At 36.7% G+C, this 19,985-nt stretch overlaps 1 protein-coding gene across 2 annotated transcripts in view; it reads right to left on the reverse strand.

Annotated features, from left to right (window-relative positions):
• The window catches only part of LOC121871956 (cadherin-86C-like), a 175,694-nt gene that overhangs the window by 9,773 nt on the left and 145,936 nt on the right, over nt 1-19,985 (reverse strand). Inside the window, exons 17-19 of one of the 2 annotated variants that reach the window (XM_042374585.1) lie at nt 18,188-18,276; nt 7,116-7,224; nt 1,974-2,113 (exon numbers count right to left, since the gene is read on the reverse strand). In XM_042374585.1, coding sequence (XP_042230519.1) covers nt 1,974-2,113; nt 7,116-7,224; nt 18,188-18,276 — 338 coding nt within the window. Of the gene's footprint in view, nt 1-1,973; nt 2,114-7,115; nt 7,225-18,172; nt 18,277-19,985 lie in introns of both variants that reach the window. The other variant, XM_042374582.1, reaches the window with a different exon arrangement.

Below are 19,985 nucleotides of genomic sequence, written 5' to 3' on the forward strand. Positions count from 1 at the left end.
TACAGTACAGTATAAGGAATTTATCATTGGGATGTTGGATCCTCTCACTCTTTTTTCTTTTCTTTTTTATCACATTCGCCAATTATCAGCTTACTAGCTGTTTCGGCGGTTTATCCAGTGTTAGTACAGGTGGAAACCGGGGACAGGGAAACCTGTGGTGTTTGGTAGGGTCACACTGGATAACACCCTTCTCACGTGTGTCTAGGCGGAGGCTTGAGGACCCTTGGCTCATTACTTAGTAAACTCCAGCTTTCTGTCTTTCTTAAATTGTTCTACTCTACTGCCTCTAATCACCTTAGCACATCAATCTTAATTATGGGATAGGTGATTAGAACAACACTTTGTCACTTGTGACGAGTATAAACAGAGCATGAACAAAGTCACACCAAAGTGTGAAATCCATGTACTGTAGTATGATATAGATCCCTTGAAAATAATTGTTACTGAAAAATGGCTTTCACATATTAAATATTTTGTCTTTACTTAATTTAATATGATGTGGCAAAATTATACAAAAAGAGAATTCATAAAAAGAGGGATAATTGTACAGTATACAGCACAAGCATGCATTTTTACAAAAGCCTCTACCTTGTTTGGTGCAACACGGCCAGTTATGCCACCCATATGCATTACTGTCTATAATTATTATATTATTTATATTACTATGAGAAATCACCAATACTCTACAAATACAAGCTGTACAGTACAGTACACTACAGTATGGACATCCCTAATGTGGTGTGGTGTGCAGTGAAGTGCAAATGCAGTAAAGTACAGTAGTACCCCGATTTACGCGGTCAATTGAACCCACAGGGTACCGCGTTAAGTGAAATCCGCGTAAATGGAACAACAGAACATATGGGATTAATTCCAATAAAAACTGGCCCGACCCCCAAACTCTACTTTTTCCGACACAATACCTATGTTCTAGTGAAAATAACATCTTAATTTTATGATGGTACATGCACACAATTAATACTTAAGAGAAATAGAGAAATACAGTCGCCAAGTTAATGTCCATTCAAATAATGGACTCAACTCCCTCCCCCTCTTCTCACACTACACTCGCTGGCTCTTCCCTCTCTGAGAAATTTTTTGGGGAAAACCACTAGATTTTAATAAATAATACCTCAAACTAAAGTTAGGATAATATAATTGACATTGCTGGATTCCTTGTAAGACCAGGAATATTTTGAATACAAATGTCATATATTTTGCACAAAAGATAACATATTTACTCAGAGTAAACATTATATCTAAAATTTGTATGTCTAATGCAAAATCTATGATGTTTATATTCAAAATGATCATCAAATTGTAAGAATTCCAGCAATGTAAATTATATTCTGGTCGGGTAATTTGTATGAATTTTATGAGCTAAAACAAATATCTTCAGTTAATAAAAAAAAAAAATATTCTTCACACCGTGCCAGATGGTCGGTCGGTCGGTCCCTCCCTCCCCCCCACCCCCCACCAACCCTCCCTACCAGATGTGTGGGAAAACCAGAATATTTACCTTTTTAGTAATAAATAATACCTCAAACTAAAGTTAAGATAATATAATTGACATTGCTGGATTCCTTGTAAGACCAGGAATATTTTGAATATAAATGTCATATATTTTGCACAAAAGATAACATATTTACTCAGAGTAAACATTATATCTAAAATTTGTATGTCTGATGCAAAATCTATGATGTTTATATTCAAAATGATCATCAAATTGTAAGAATTCCAGCAATGTAAATTATATTCTGGGCGGGTAATTTGTATGAATTTTATGAGTTAAATAAAAAAAAAAAAATTATACTTCACCGCGTATATGAGAAGATGAACCGCGTTAAGTGAAAGTTTGGTTCTGGCGAGGCACCGCGTATATGAGAAATCTGAGAAATCGCGTTAAGTGAAACCGCGTAAAGCGGGGTAATACTGTACTGAACATGTGTGTAAAGAGGAGTAGAAGGAGGACGTACCTTTCCCTGTACAGTGGACAGATGGGCCAGAAGCAACAGAGGATGATGATGAGTATGATGAAGGCCAACAGCAAACACAACACCACCACCCATGCCAGGTATGCTGTCCTCTGGTTTTTCAGTTCTGCCAAGTCCACGGTCTTAAAATAAAAATTACACTGAAAAACTTACAAGAAACTGTGATTGAAATGTACATCATATAACACACAATATCAAAAAGATATGTACTGTATATGTAAAACCTCGCTAAGGTAGATCCTGCTTAAGCTAGACAAAATTATTTTCCATAAAATAAATAAAATAAAAATAAAATAAAATAAAATAAATAAAAAAGTCGGTCATAAATTGACGAAAGATGACATGTCTGCCATAACCCAAAATTTCAAGGGAGCAAGGCATACAGACCCTCATGATCCACCCACGCTGGTAAACAAAGGGTCACGCGTCAAACGCTCGGTCATAAATTAGCTTCGCCCGTGATAGCATCACTTCTGCTCTCCGTCGATTAGACGTGAAGAACTTTATTGACAAACTTATTTGACATTCCCATTTATGTGATTATGTTGTAGGGTGATGCAGCACCCAATTCCTGTCACTTATGTAAAATCCTGCAACACCAAAATATTTCTTCCTGAGCTGACACAGCATATAAACTATAAACCTGCCTGGAAATGGATACATCAGTCATCTGCTCCTGATATTATCACCATCATCACCATTTTGCAGCTATTTTTCACATTTACAGAGATTTCCCACTGACATGGTGTCCTGGTTGCCATCAAGCATATCTGAAACAAGTTGTATGACTGGATGCCTTTCCTATTGCCAACTCACTTTTACAGAGTGGAAATTGGAAAAAATATCTTAGATTTCCAAGCTCTTCTTAGCTGGAATGGCAGGGTCACAACTCTGCTGAGTTAATCAAACATCACCTGCCTACCTATAAAACACTGCTTGTCTTAAGGACAAACACAGGCAATCGTTTCATCCAGCTTCGGTCATAAAAAAGATTGTTATTCCCAGGATCAAATAAAGGATTTTTTTAACAATACTTTCCATGTGTGATTCTTTAGCTTTTATCAACACAGTGGTCCCTCGGTTAATGAACTCAATCCGTTCCAGCAGGTTGTTCGTTAACCGAAAAGTTCGTTAACCGAAACCATTGTTTCAATGGGTTTTTGGGTAATTGGTTCCAGCTCACCGAAAATTTCCTAAATTCAACAAAAATGGTAGAAAAGTTCACATACTTTGAGGTGTGTATGTAGAAGGCTCCTGGATGATGATGATGATGTGCATTTGCAGTGGGAGGTGGAGAAGAAGGGAGAAGAGAAGGAAGTGGAGGTGGAGGAAAAGCATTTTACTGCTTCTTGGAAGGTGAGTCACCTTCCATGAAAATGTCAGGAACCTCTGGACTGACAGATTCTCCACCATGAACATCCTCTCTCCTTCTTTAAGTGGAAGGCTGAGGGATAGCATCTTGTTCCCTCTGCCTTTTACTGAAGAAAGTGTCAATTGTGGTCTGTGGGGCATCTGTTCTCCTCACCATTAACTTATGTTTAAAGAAGGAGACCACCGAGTCCTCAACATGACACAACGTTAGTTCAGTTTTTTCCACTTCTGGGTGCTTTGAAGCCAGTTCCCTGAACTTCTCCCAGTAGTAAATCACATCTTTCAACTGTTTAGCTGACATATGGTCATCACTTTCAATTTCCTCCTCACCACAGTCAGCCTCTACCTGCAACATCTCATCCAGTTGCTTCAAGTCATCAGGAGTAAGTTCCTCCTCATGAGACATCACAAGCTCTTCCACATCCTCCTCCTCCACTTCAAGGCCCAATGACTGACCAATGGACACAATCTCCTTGTCCAACTCTGTTTCTTCCTCAAATCCCTCAAAATCATGGACTACTGATGGCCACAGTGCTTTCCATGAAGAATTGAGGGATCTAGTGGAGACTTCTTGCCATGATGACACAATCAATTTTACAGCCTCCAGGATGTTGAATTGTGTCTTCCAGAACTGTTTCAGTGTTAGTTCAGGATCATTGGAAGTTGCCTGATGACACCTCCTAAACATTTTCTTCATGTACAACTTCTTGAAGTTGCTGATCACATTCTGGTCCATTGGCTGTATGATTGATGTAGTGTTTGGAGGCAAAAACAACACTTTCACAAAGTCAAATTGATACTCCAAATTGCTGGCAAGGTCAGGGTCATGACAAGGAGCATTATCCATGAGGAGAAGAACCTTTAAAGGGAGTTTATTGGTGGTTAGGTAGCTCTTGGCAGAAGGGCAAAACACATCAACAGACCATTCATTAAAGAGCTGTCTTGTCACCCATGCCTTACGGTTGGACTTCCTATAAACTCCAAGTTTTGTTCTTACCACTTTCTGTTGCTTGAACACCCTGGGGTTTTCAGTGGTAGACAAGCATAGGCTTCAGTCGGAAATCCCCTGAAGCATTGGCACCAAGCAATAGAGTGAGACGGTCTTTCATGGGTTTATGCCCAGGTAAAGAGGCTTCATCTTTGGTGATAAATGTTCTTTTGGGCATCTTTTTCCAGAACAGCCCAGTTTCGTCCACATTGAACACTTGCTGTGGAAGATAATTTTCTTCTTCCATCAGTTTTTTAAATTCAACTAAAAGCTTTGCTGCCCCTTCTTTATCAGCACTAGCAGCTTCACCATGCCTAACAACACTTAAAATGCCACTTCTTTTCTTAAATTTTTCGAACCAGCCTTTGCTGGCCCAAAAATCTTCAAATTCTGTGCCTGAAGAACCAGGTTGATCTGCCTTTAAATGTTCATAAATCTCCCTGGCTCTTTCACAAATGAATTCACTAGAAACTGAATCACCTTTCATCTGTTTTTCCCTAATCCAGATGATAAGTAACCTCTCAGTTTCTGCGATTAGGGATCTACTTTTAACACTCTTGTAGATTTGTCTCACTTTCACTTCTTCAAATTTGTCTTTCTGTGCAAGAATTGTCGACACAGTTGATGCCGACATGCCATATTCTTTGCTAAGCACATTTGATTTAATGCCTTGTTCATGTTTTTTCATGATTTCCTGCTTGGTTTGGATTGAAATAGCTTTTCTTGATCTCTTAGGCCCCATGCTGGATTCAAACAATGTCAACAGGTGTTTTTCAAAGTTAAACTTGTTGTAAATAAAGAAATTTTCTTTAAAATAACACTGCACTATATACAGTGACCCCTCGTTTAACGAACACCTCGGTTAACGTAATTTCGATTAACGAACTGCCTTCCATAAGGATCTTCAATTCGGTTAACGAAAAAAAATTCGGTTAACGAAGTTCTTACGAACCGACCTCAACATGTTTTCGCTTGCACTGACCGGGCAACCAGCTTTAGTATCAGTCCGCCAATACATTAATCGGTTCTAGGGCTTAAATTCCTTGCTATTTTAGTAAATATCAAGAAGTTTATACTATTCAATAATTTTAACTAGTTTAATATTCAATTTTTTTAGTCATTTTAACAATTATTGAACATAATTGAAGGTAAAGTGACTAGTTTAATGCGCGGCATCCAGCCTCTTAACACAGCAAACAGGAGTTAGTCTCTCTCTGTTTTCACTGGAGGTAACATCTTGCTTGAGACTCTCTTCAACTAAATGCTTTTTTTCTGTGTTTCTAAGCAAATTATTGGTCATTTTGAAATATATTTTACATATTGACAATATATAATGCAGTGCAGTGTTGATTTAAAGAAAATAATCTTGAATTACACCAGAGAGCTAAAATTTTATGGGTGAAATGGCGCCATGGGGTGACTTCTCTTCCACCCCAATGCCTTCTCTTCTTCCTTCTCCTCCATCCCCATTCTAAATCCCATCATCATCATCATCATCCAGGAGCCTTCTACATACACACCTCAAAGTAAGTGAACTTTTCTACCATTTTTGTTGAATTTAGGAAATTTTCGGTGAGCTGGAACCAATTACCCAAAAACCCATTGAAACAATGGTTTCGGTTAACGAACTTTTCGGTTAACGAACGACCTTCTGGAACAGATTGAGTTCGTTAACGGAGGGGTCACTGTATTGTCAATATGTAAAATAAATTTCAAATTGACCAATAATTTGCCTGGAAACACAGAAAAAAAGCATTTAGTTGAAGAGAGTCTCAAGCAAGATGTTACCTCCAGTGAAAACAGAGAGAGACTAACTCCTGTTTGCTGTGTTAAGAGGCTGGATGCCGCGCATTAAACTAGTCACTTTACCTTCAATTATGTTCAATAATTGTTAAAATTACAAAAAAATTGAATTTTAAACTTTTAAAATTATTGAATAGCATAAACTTCTTGATATTTACTAAAATAGTAAGGAATTTAAGCCCTAGAACCGATTAATGTATTGGCGGACTGATACTAAAGCTGGTTGCCCGGCCAGTGCAAGCGAAAACATGTTAAGGTCGGTTCGTAAGAAATTCGTTAACCGAATTTTTGTTCGTTAACCATATTGAAGATTCTTATGGAAGGCAGTTCGTTAACCAAATTTCGTTAACCGAGGCATTCGTTAACCGAGGGATCACTGTACATTCAAAGATAATGAAGGAACTTTTACAAGCACTCAAACTTTCCCTTTCTAAAGGCTCAAGAATATTAGGAGAATTCAACTCATGCCGAGATAATTAGTATACAAAAATTAATCCTCAATCAATTTTTCAAATAAAGTTGAGAATATTTATTTTGGATTAAACTAACATTCCAGAATATTTAGGTAATGTATTATATACTGTATGGACCTTTTCTCATCGATACAGGAATCATCATTTACATTATACAGTACAATGATAAATACTGTACAGGGTGTACTGGCTCAATGGATAGAACTTTTGCCTCTTGCCCTAAGGGTCACTGGTCCATGCCCAAAGCACCCACTGCATCCAGCTGTCAATTGGTTCCCCACATTATGGGTGGAGAAAGTGAGAAAGATTGAATACAATACACTTCTTGTATACAAAAATAAAAGACTTAATCTACAATGTGCTGTATCCACACTGCCCCTTATTGCCCAAGCGGGTAACGAGCTGATCGGTGGTGAAGAGGATAAAAGTAAAAGTACAGACTGTCAGGCCTACAGGAATAACTTTTACTCAAGATAAAATTCACCCTACCTGTGGGGCATTCTGCTTCAGTGATTTGGTGCCATTGAAGTGGTTCAAGATCTTCTCAATGTCCACCACTGCATTAATATCATTCCTCACCAATGCTGTCACCACACTCCTAATGATGAAGAAGGAAGGAAGGAAGGAGGGAGGGAAGGGAGGAGGGCAAGGTAAGGAGTTAGTTGTTGGGTCTAGTGCTGTATCTGTACTAGAGATTTTGTGTGCTAGTAATCATAACAATGTTGGTCAAAGTTGATGTTATCTAACTTTTACAATTCACAATGCAGTAAAAGAACCAATAACATTTTTTTAAAACACCCAATCATCAAATTAAGTGTTTGTTTTAGGTTTAAATTTTGTATTTATTTTTTATTATGAATTTATAACTAAAATAAATATTTTTTTCAATAAAATTTTTGCATGATTTATGATAACTGTAAATCTACCAACACCACCTTTGGTATGCAGATCCTAATCTTAATGTTGTTTTTCATATATACTGTATACTACAGTAGACTTCTAAGTCTGCACATACAGTACTGTACTTTATAACACCCTAGTAAAAGTCAGCATAAGAATTCAGATATGCAGGTGTAAGACTTTTATTGCTATTCAATACATGCAAAACTAAACAAGTGATTTGACCAGTAATTAACCCCACTAAGGAGAAGACTTAATCATCTGCAAAGAGATAAACTGACTCAGGTTGTGAAAGATCACTACAAGCAGTCCTCAAGTGAACTACCGTAAGCACATTCAGCTGTCAATCAGCTGTGCATAAATATTTGTACAGTACGGTACTCTGTATTAATTTCAGAATTCTGACACTATTTTTAAGCAAGGATATTTTTTGTATAGATTGTTCCATTATATTATAGTCATCAAATACAGTAGTAATAAATGGCCATACCAAATTGCCAAAGTTACTTCTCGTCCAATTAGCGAAGTTTTGCTACATTGGGTCTACCGTAGATGGTACTGTGCTGTAGTTTGATGGGTGACTGCCTAGAAACACCAGATACTATTGGCATAAGGGCCCAACTGAAAATAAGCATTTCATGGCTTTGTCGGCTATCCTTGGTTAAATTGACTAAATTTCAAATAATAATATTATAATGGTAACATTACAATTAGAATCAAAGTGGTATAAAATTAAAATAAAGGGGAGAGAGACTCATTGTCAGATGTATCTACAGATCCCCAAACTGTAGCTTATTAAACCAAAAGGATTTAAGAGCCTTAATTGAGAATGCAACTGCGCTCAACTACTAGCCACATCCTTGTCATGGGAGACTTTAACTATGGAGACATCGAGTGGAAAAATGAAACCACACTAAATAACTTTAATAGTCCCACTACAGTAATACCCTGATTTACGCGGTCAATTAAACCCGCAGAGTAGCGCGTAAAACAAGAAACGCGTAAATGGAATAACAGAACATATGGGATTAATTGAAATAGAGACCAGGCCGACTCCCAAACTCCACTTTTTCAGACACAATACCTACGTTGTAGTAAAATTAACATCTTAATTTTATGATGGTACGCACACACAATTAATAATTAAGAGAAATATCTATAATATTAGGTTTTTTAACACGTACATTAGTAGAAAGATGGTTGGGCACACGGGGATGGGGGGTTGGTTCCGAGGCAGAGGGCAGATTATTGACCCTCACCTGTATCAATTGTATCACTATCCACCACAGAGGCTTGCAGGGCCTCTTTGTCAAACCCCTCAAAGTCCATATAAGTCCATATCCTCACTATCACTGACTTGGGCCAGCTGTGGTGGGTGGCGGGTGAAGAACTCGGTAATGTTTTGATGACTGGGCGACCTTGTGAGCACCTTGCCCGCGCTGCTTCCCGCATATATGAGTAGATGCACCGCATAAATTGGGCATTCCGGTTCTGGCGGGGTACCGCGTAAACCAAGGTATTACTGTACTCTTTTTTGTAGATACTCTGAGAGACAACTTTCTATTGATAAGAGTAAAAGAATGAAATTAATTTGTTGATCCTAGGCTATATACAGTATATTTAAAGACATACAGTAAACTCTTAAACTACATGGGTTTAAACAACAGGGCCCTCACCCCTCTGCGGATTGCACTACGGGTTGCATGCAAGGGCGGATTCAGGGGGGGTCCGGAGCCCCCCCCCGCCTTTTCATCCAAAAATTCCGATACTTTTTCTTTAATGCAGTGATGTACTCAGGCATTTTTGTATTGTAAAGAGAAATTACTATTGACCTAAGAATATCTCCTAGTACCAACTGCACATGGCTTGAAAATGGACTCAAAATGCCCATGATATTGGTCAAATTTAAAAAAAAAATTCTGAGGGGTCTTACAGCACCCAGCACCCTGCACCCCCCCTCACCCCCCAGAAAGATGGGCTCACTTTGCTCGTCATATTCTCCCACCCACAACTTCTTGGACCCATCCCTTTTGATATTCCTGGATCCGCCCCTGGCATGGGGAGCAAAGGAGGTTGTGTACGTGCATCTGACGATTTCCACTACTGGCAGAGAGGGATCTCTTTGGTGGTAGGAGAGTTCCACTATATCTCAGAGACACAGAAAACACACCCATTCTCTTCATATTTCTTATTTTATAGTTTTATATTATATTTTCTTTATTTCTAAGTCACGTTATCGCATTGAAATGATTTTTCCATAACTTTTATAGTTTTATTATATGTAACAATGGCAACATGTATTACTTTTACTTTTATCCTCTTCACCACTGATCGGATCGTTAGCCACTTGGGCGATCAGCTACTCCTCTGTCATGCACTGTTGGCAAGTACTGGGCATGAACTGGCTCCTGAATATATCGGAGCCTGCTCCAGTGTTAGTCAAGTCTGGTCTTAAAAGAGCTCACACTCAGTGTGGTCACAACACTCTCTGGCAGGTTGTTCCAAGTGTACACAATTCTCTCTCCGAAAATATTTGCCGTCACTGTTTTCTGGATTTGTGGCTTCTTCAACTTTGAGCTGTTACCCCTTGTAGGGTGGGCATCCGCCAACTCCAGGTATGTACATCCAACTGAGTAGTGCCCTCTGAGATGATTATACACTTCGATTAGGTGGCTCCTTGCCCGTCTGTAGTATAAGCTAGGAAGTTGCAGGCATTCTAATCTCTCAGGGTAGCTGAGGTTCTATAGTGTAGGCACCAGTCTGGTAGCCCTCCTTTGAACATTTTCAATTAATTGACAGTCTCCAGTATACAGTATATCAGGGACTAGACGGGGTGACTGTATGCCAGACTCTTGAAGACCATGACGAGCAACTGACCATCCAGATATCTAAGTGACCTTCTTATAAGACATAGTAGTTTCATTACTTGATTCACCTTTTCACAATGGCCCGGGAACTTAAGTACCTCATCAACATACACACCCAGGTCCTTTTCACATTCGATCTCAATTAATGCAGTTTCATCATCCTGTTGGGACACATGATACGCCTCCTTACAGTTGGTACGTCCCAGGTACATCCTCTTGCACTTCGTTACATTGAATCTTAGCAGCCATTACCTCCACATTCTTGAAGCTCATAGAGATCTTTCTGTAACTATTCACAGTCTGTTTGGTTCTTAATTTCCCTAAATAACTTGGCATCATCCACAAACATATGTATGGAGAAGTGTATAGCTTCTGGCATCTCATTTTTGAAACAAACAAACAAACAACAACAGGCCCAATACACTGCCCTGTAGCACCCTGCTTTTCACAGGTACACATGACGAATCACCACACATTACTTGTGGTCATGCAGAAAGTCTCTGTTCCACACTAGGGCATTTTCCCAAATCCAGTACCCTTCTAATTTTATTCTCTGCCTTTCATGGGATATGCTGTCAAAAGCCTTGGCAAAATCTAGTTATATACAGTATTGTCAATATTTCTGCCTTGTTCTAGAACTTGAGTCCAAACTTCCAAGACCTTGAGTAATTGTTAAGTAAGAGTACTTCACACACTATATTGGTCAGACTCGCTGGTCTATAATTATTCGGAGTGACAATCCCCCTTCTTGAATATGACGCACATAAGCTTTTTTCAAGTCATCGAGGACCTTTTGCTCATACAGGCATTTGCAGAACAGGATCTTAATGGGTCCCACAAGCTCAGTACATAGTTCACTTAACACTCTGGGGTGTACCATATCAGTTCCAGGACTCTTTTGAATCCTTAGCTTTGACAGTTTATTTCATATACCTCTTCTGAGAACGTGGGTCAGCACTGTGTCAAACTGTCTTTCCTCAAAGCAGGAAGATTGTTCACATCCCTTCTTGCAAACACCGAGGAAAAGAATCTGTTCAAAGCCTCTGCCTTGTCCTGGTCAGAATCTGCATAACTACTGTCTTCCAGGCTCAGGTCCAATATGCCTACTTGCGTTTTTAATTTTGACTTTGCGTAGCAGTAAAAAGCCTTTGGGTTTGACTTGACCTCACTCGCAACCCACCTCCGGAACTCTTTTTCAGCCCTTCTACACTCTGAATTTGGATAGTTTCTGGATCTGGCATTCATCCTCCTGTCCTGCTCATCATTTGTCCTAACCGACATCTCGAAATCCTGAGTTTTCATCTAAACTTTGTCAACTGCACGCATGGTTCATGTGTAATGGTCTCCTTGTATTCCTGGAGGCACTGGGTTTGGTCATAAGTATATATTTTTTGACCAAATGGTTAACTTTATGGGCTATGATTATCAGCGTAGTGTCTGCGTTCTTATACCTCATTAAGTCAGGCCAGTGTATACTCCTTATTTCCTCCTTCATCCCATTGTAATTTCCTTTGTAATATTTGAACCTCGACCTGTTTTTGTTATGAACCAAGTCACAGTTAAATCTGAAGGACAACATTACGTGGTGACTGGTGCCAACAGGGGTTAGATATTTCACCTTGGCAACCATACCATCCTTGTTAGTTATGAAGAAGTCCAGCAGTTTGGGTGGTTGCTCCCCCCTGTTGCACCTTTAAAATGTTTGTAGAGAAAATTGTTTCTCAGGGTTTTTACAAAAAAAAGAGTGGCTGGATTATTTAGGTCATTTAGCGTGGATTCATTTCTCTAATCGATGCCGCCATAGTTAAAGTACCCCATGAGAACGTGGCAGCTAGGGTTTAGCACTGTTATATTGTCAATTAAAGCTACAGTTTGGGGATCTGTAGATACAACCGAAATAAGTAAGTCTCTCCCATTTAGTTTAATTTTACACCAATTTTATTCCTCAAAAACACCCTCTCCCCACACCCTCGCCTGGCTGGCTCTAAGGTGTTGCCTAGCATAGATAACCACACCCCTCTTGCAAGTTTCTTGAGAAAGGTTCATAAATGAGTCATATCCATCTATATTGAACTCACATTCCTCCTGATCGATTCTCCTGTTTTTATCCAGCAGTTCTACCACACGTACTATATTGGGTTGTTGTACCTTTAGCAGTGTTTCAAACTCTGCTCTTTCATTATTTTTCCTAAATATTCTTGCCTGAAATCAACTTGACAATCAGGGGCAAAGAGGATAAAGTAAACTTACAGCAGAGGTGGTTGTGTGGTACATATTTAAACTGAAATAGGCCTGTCCAGCCGATTCGCCTGATGTGCTATTGACAAACTGCCCTCTACTTCCACACTTAAGATCACTTCCAACACAGAATATACACCCATCCTTTTCACAATGCTTATATTATAATTTTATTATATACTTTCCTTATTTCAAATTCACATTAGAATATTGAAATGATTTTCCCACAACTTTTATAGTTTCATTATATGTAACAGATGCAACATGCATTACCATCTCACAAGCCAGCCACAGCTGAATGACATGTCACCCAGCTGACTCATGGCGCATGTCTCAGAAAACAGACTTCTTTAACAACTATTTTCCTCTGTATAATTGATGTGTCTTAAAAATAAAAAATTGTATAAAACTAAAAAATAAGATAAATGAAGAGCATGGGTGTGTATACAGTATGTGAGAATTGAACGTGTATATATGGAGGCAGTTCTAGCCAAGGCCTCGGCTATAAACTAGGTGGCCAACTCGTGAGCCCAGCCGCCTCGCATATTCTTACTTATAATGAAACTATAAAAGTTGTGAAAAAATCATTACAATACTTTAATGTGGCTTAGAAATATGGAAAATATAATATAAAACTTCAAAATTAGATAAATAAAGAGCATATGCAGGAATTAAATATGTTATGGAGTGGGTTTTTCTTCGTTTTGGGTCAATTTTGGCTTCCCATAGGTGAACATCGTCGTTTTGGGTTTACTGTACAGTATTTGAAACATTCAACTTTTTCATAATATTGTACACAGTTTTTAACTTTTACCCATTTTTTTAGTCATGCTTGGAAAGTTGGCACACATTTTAAACCTCTAGCTGCCTCGCTAAAGTTTGCCTGGAAAGGCTGAACCCGCTACTGAGGACATGAATAAAATAGTTATGCCCTGTACGGTTTCACTTTCCGCGATTTCTCATTTACGCGGTACCTTGCCAAACCGGACTTTCACTTTCCGCGGTGCATCTACTCATATACGCGTGAAGTATAATTTTTTTTTTTATTTAGCTCATAAAATTCATACAAATTAACCGGCCAGAATATAATTTACATTGCTGGAATTCTTACAATATGATGATCATTTTGAATATAAACATCATGGATTTTGCATTAGACATACAAATTTTAGATCTAATGTAATAATTTGGTTTACACAAAGCAAATATTTTATCTATTGTGCAAAATATATGATGTTTACATTCAAAATATTCCCTGACCTGCAAGGAATCCAGAAATGTCAATTATATTATCCTAACTTTAGTCTGAGGTATTATTTATTACTAAAAGTTAAAATCTAGTTTTTCACCCAACATTTCTCTGGTAGGGAGGGAAGGTGGGGGGTGGGGGTGAGGGTTGGGATCGACCGACCATCTGGCGCGGTTGGAAGAGGGGGGAGGCAAGTTGGGGTACTTTGATTGACAGATAGTGTCGTGAAGAATATTTTTTTTTTTATGAACTGAAGATATTTGTTTTAGCTCATAAAATTCATACAAATTACTGGACCAGAATATAATTTACATTGCTGGAATTCTTACAATATGATGATCATTTTGAATATAAACATCATGGATTTTGCATTAGACATACAAATTTTAGATCTAATGTAATAATTTGGTTTACACAAAGCAAGTATTTTATCTTTTGTGCAAAATATATGAAGTTTACATTCAAAATATTCCCTGACCTGCAAGGAATCCAGAAATGTCAATTATATTATCCTAACTTTAGTCTGAGGTATTATTTATTACTAAACGTTAAAATCTAGTGTTTCACCCAATCATTTCTCAGAGAGGTAGGGGCCAGTGAGCTGGGAAGAAGGGGGGGGGATTTGAGTCCATTATTTGAATGGACATTAACCTGGCGAGTGTATTTCTCTTAAATATTAATTGTGTGAGCATACCATCATAAAATTTAGATGTTATTTTTACTACAACATACTGTAGGTATTGTGTCGGAAAAAGTGGAGTTTGGGGGTCGGGCCAGTCTCTATTGAAATTAATCCCATATGTTCTGTTGTTCACTTTACGCGGTTTTCACTTTCCGCGGTACCCTGTGGGTTCAATTGACCGCGTAAATCGTACGGGGTACTACTGTGTGTATATGTATACGTACATACATACATACATACATACATACATACATACATACATACATACATACATACATACATACATACATACATACATACATACATACATACATACATACATACATACATACATACATACATACATATACATACATACATACATACATACATACATACACATACATACATACATACATACATACATACATACATACATACATACATACATACATACATACATACATACATACATACATACATACATACATACATACATACATACATACATACACATACATACATACATACATACATACATGCATACATATACATACATACATACATACATACATACATACATACATACATGCATACATATATACATACATACATACATACATACATATGCATACATACATACATACATACATACACATACATACATACATACATACATACATACATACATACATACATACATACATACATACATACATACATACATACATACATACATACATACATACATACATACATACATACATATATATATATATATATATATATATATATATATATATATATATATATATATATATATATATATATATATATATATATATATATATATATATATATATATATTCTTTCAGTGAAGACAAGCCTGGAAGGGTGTAAAACAATGGCATTCACTAAATGACTTGAAAGCAGAGGATATTAGTCACTAAAGATCAACTGTCTTCCTAGATAGAAGGCGAGCCACGGTCGCCATGCTTGACCAGACCGTATAAGAAATTGCCCCAAACACAATATCTGAGAGACATAATCAAAATAAAAGTCACTCGATTTCCTCACCATGATAAGACGTATAAATACCAAAAATAAAATCCTTGTGGCAGTTAATAATTCAGCTATTACAACACAAATTAGCCGAGCTTTCCATGTGCGTGTTTTCAGCTGATTCGCCAAGCAAGAAAATGACGGTAGCAATGCGTGTGATGGAGGGTGCAGGAGGGGGTTTTGAGAATTGCAATTAAATGCCAGGTAGCGACGTGTCCTCCTAATATTGCGTATTTAAGTAATTATTAGATGTTTTAATTGCCTGTATGTTGGCCTGGCGAGTTAATGCTAGGCATTTACATACCTAGGTATAAAGCTAGATGTTGCATTTTGGATTGAACAAAAACAAAATATTACTACTCAGTATATGCAAATTTGAATTCTTATGTTACTTTTTTCACTATGTTATACAGTATACTGTATACCAATTGGAAAAGTACAGTACTGTATCTTGAAAATACTGTCATCCATAGCATGATTTCTGGATAGAAGATGCTTTAAGTAGTTTCATTATTATCATAAACCATGCTAATTAAACAAAATACCTGTAGTTTTACCTTTGAGTTCATAATCAAAGAACCTTTAAAATCTAAACTAAAAAGACACTATTGTTATTTCAATTAATATCAAAATTTTAAATAAGAATACTGTATAGTAATAGATAAGCTTGTTTTGATCTTTGTTACCTTATGAAGTAGTAAATAGGCATTTAGTGTACACTTTAGTGATCTTTCTACATCAAGAGTTTAAGTTAAGAGAAAGAAATATTATCCAAATACTGTACTGTATGTATTACCGGTCATGATCAAAACAAGCCCAAAGTAGCCCAATACTTGTGGCATGAACATGGTGGTAGACAGTGCGGAGATGACAGCCAATACATTACGTGACTTCTGGTGTAGTGTGAACTGCCACTTTAGAAATCACACACCAAGTGTTAAGAGAGTTTTGTGGCAGAAAAATAGTTTTAACTCATCTTATAACACATAAAATCTCCTACCTAGCAACAGAGAAGCTACATGTCAATGCTACACAGTATACCTTCAGGTCATCATCACAAACAGCTGAAATAAAATCACATTGCAATACTTTTCTCCAACTGAACCTGAGATTATTAATTCTAAAGTAGTGATTATTTTAGTAATATGGCATCCCCCCAAAAGTAAAGTAGTGTCTAAATTTTTATTAAAATACCAATGATATTCGGATATGAACAACTAAAATTCTAAAGAATGATTTTGATTAACACTATGGACTATGAGACAGCAAAACGGTAACAACAACCCTTTACACGATATGCAAACTCAAATACTCAGTATGTACATTGATCATAGTCCATAATCCCTAACAAATGAGTAACTGCTTGGAGAAAATGGTAAACAGTGGGGAAGGTGACATCGATGTACAGTATCATGCAGTGGTGCTCACACAAGGTGACAATTCTCCATTAAATTTACCCACAATTTTTAAGCAAGAACTTTCACTCAACATCAGTTCACAATACTGCTCCTCTGGGAGATTTCAAATTCAGGTTTATCATATGTGTCAACAAGTGAAAGGGAAGTGAACCAGTCAAGAAACGGCATTATTAGCTGTGGCTGCAGTGAAATGACAATTCTGTAACCAAAAGTTCAAGTAATTTTATAGTTTATATGAAAATCCAAAAACAGATTTTTCTGTATCACTCATTTTACTATTTTGTTCCTCTTCATCATTTCTCAATTCCCCATTTCTAATCTATTTTTTGTGTACTGTGCACCACTTCAAGGATATCTACTGTTTCCACAAATTCTAAAATGTACAGTACCTAATCTATTAAACAGGATTTTCTCCATCCATTGTAAGTGTTCTACACAACCAAACCTTCCTCTGTTCCCATTGCTTTAAACAATAATCTATAGGAGGCCTCCTTTTTCGTTCTGTCATTCATCTGCCTTAGTGGACGGATGATCTGAAAGTACACAGGGTTTAACCCACTGATGCTTACAACAGTGGTAATACTACACTATTACAGCTAATAAATTCAATATGAATTTGAGTATTTAAAACTACGTACTTTATGGGCTGCTATCTTCTAACGGCTTTAATAAAGCAACCATTCACTATGCACTACCATTATGAGTTGTCTTATTAAGTAAAATTATGTAATAGTAAGAAAAAATATCTTGAAATTATATTAATAATCTACACTACCTCTAGATTCTAGATTAACAGTGTTTTATCTACTTTAAGTCCCAAGTCAGTTACATCAATTTATATCTAATTCTATAATTAGCAGTTCAAAAAATGGCAGCAAGGTATCATGATACTCTCAAAAGTGTTTAATGTAACCAGATGAGTCAATGAGTCAGAGAAAGATCTTTGTACAGGTGGTGTAATGATGAATACATCAATAGCAAAGACACATAATTGTATAAAAACTTGAGAAGCTGGAAATATTTCACACTCATTTTGATAAAGCACAAATATACAGCATAAGGATTAAGCATTAAGTGTATCACAACAACAGTGTGTGGGCAAATGTGTATGGCACTCGTCATTTTCGCCCTCCCTGGGTCCACCATCTTACTTATCAGTTTGGAACCTGCTGGTATCAGTGGTGCTGTAGTCCTCCACCTTCAAGATCTCTGTTTCCCCTCCAGTGATGGTGGTCAACATTCTCTCAATCTCATCCTGTAAGTATAGGTAAAGTATTATCCAAATGTCCTTCTATTATTACAGTGACGGTACAGTACAGTATGCCTAAATAATTTTCGTATCTCTACCGTGAGCACACGCCTATAAGACAAAATTTGAACATTAAAAAAATCTGCCCAAAGTTAGGGGGTCTTCTAAACCACCAAGTTTAAAATTCTTACCTCTTAAATATTGTGGTTTAGTGTGTCAAGAGTGGTGATGAAAACATCGTAAGCCACTCACAAGGTCTTACCACTAATTATTTTATACTGAAACTTACGTTTGGCAAGCTGGATTCAAATTAAGATTACCGGTATATTAAAATAATAAAAATGTATTATAAACCTGTCTAACATACCGTAAAAGAGATTTATACCCCTATAATAAACACAGCTATCATCACACACCCCTCCCCATTTGCCAGTGAGGAGCCGTGGAGGTGGTCAGTAATGCATACCGGTATCGGTATATTTACTCATAATAATATTTATCTCCTATAAATAATTGATTTAAATTTTATTTTTTTCCAAAGAATATTCAGTAAATGAGTGCATTAATTCTTGAAACTATCGACGGTTAATTACAGACGCTCAAGTGACGCCACTAGTGTTTACACTACACCAGCTGGTAATATTTGATGCCATTACTTGAAGTGAATTGGCCTTATTTTAAGTAACTAACTATAAATAAATACAAAAATTAAAAAAAAAGATCAAAACTGAGAAATAATATACTGTATGTATGTTGTGTTGTCAAAGTAAGAGGAACAATTGTGTAAGTACGTAATATTTTTTCACTCAAATCCTAATGAAACACTACTGGAGAACATTCCTTTGTCGCAAAACAATTTATAAATTAAAGAAAATAATTACAGTGTGTTTAATATATTACAGTATATTATAAATAAATAAATAAAACAAATAATTCGGTAAATCTATTTAAAGTAAATGGAAAATAAGCAAACATGTTATTTACCAAGACCCTTCCGTCTGGCTCAGGGTGAGATGTAGGGGAGATAAAGAAGGCTATTTATAGCCCATCAGAAGTGACCAGTACCCTAATGCACCATAAATAATTCATTGAACATTCATTTTTTGTACATAGTATATTCAGTATATATATATATATATATATATATATATATATATATATATATATATATATATATATATATATATATATATATATATATATATATATATATATATATATATATATATATATATATATATATATATATATATATATATATATATATATATATATATATATATATATATATATATTTGTGTAATAAATGTATGTAGTAAGTACATACTGGTAACCTTTTTCACTCAAATCCTAATGAAACACCACAATTAGAATACGGTGGTTGCTGTTGAATCACATGTTGTATAAATAGTCACACCACCGAGACGAGGGAACACTCCCAACACGCTTCAGTGACGTCACTAGTGTTTACACTACACCAGCGGGTATAATTTGATGACATTACTTGAAGTGAATTGGCCTTATTTAAAAAAATCAAGGATGGTTGGTAAAGGACTACTGAGTCAGTGGGTAAGTGTCACATTTGGGGTACTGGTCTTATACAGCAAATAGAGCTCAAAAGCTACTTTTTAAATGGAAATTTGGGGCTGCCTATACTACTACCATAGGCCGTAATGCAGCATTTTATCCATCACTAGTGACTAAAAGTTAAATTT

This window comes from Homarus americanus, unplaced genomic scaffold (assembly GCF_018991925.1).
Source record: "Homarus americanus isolate GMGI-L3 unplaced genomic scaffold, GMGI_Hamer_2.0 scaffold33556, whole genome shotgun sequence".
NCBI lineage: Eukaryota > Metazoa > Arthropoda > Malacostraca > Decapoda > Nephropidae > Homarus > Homarus americanus.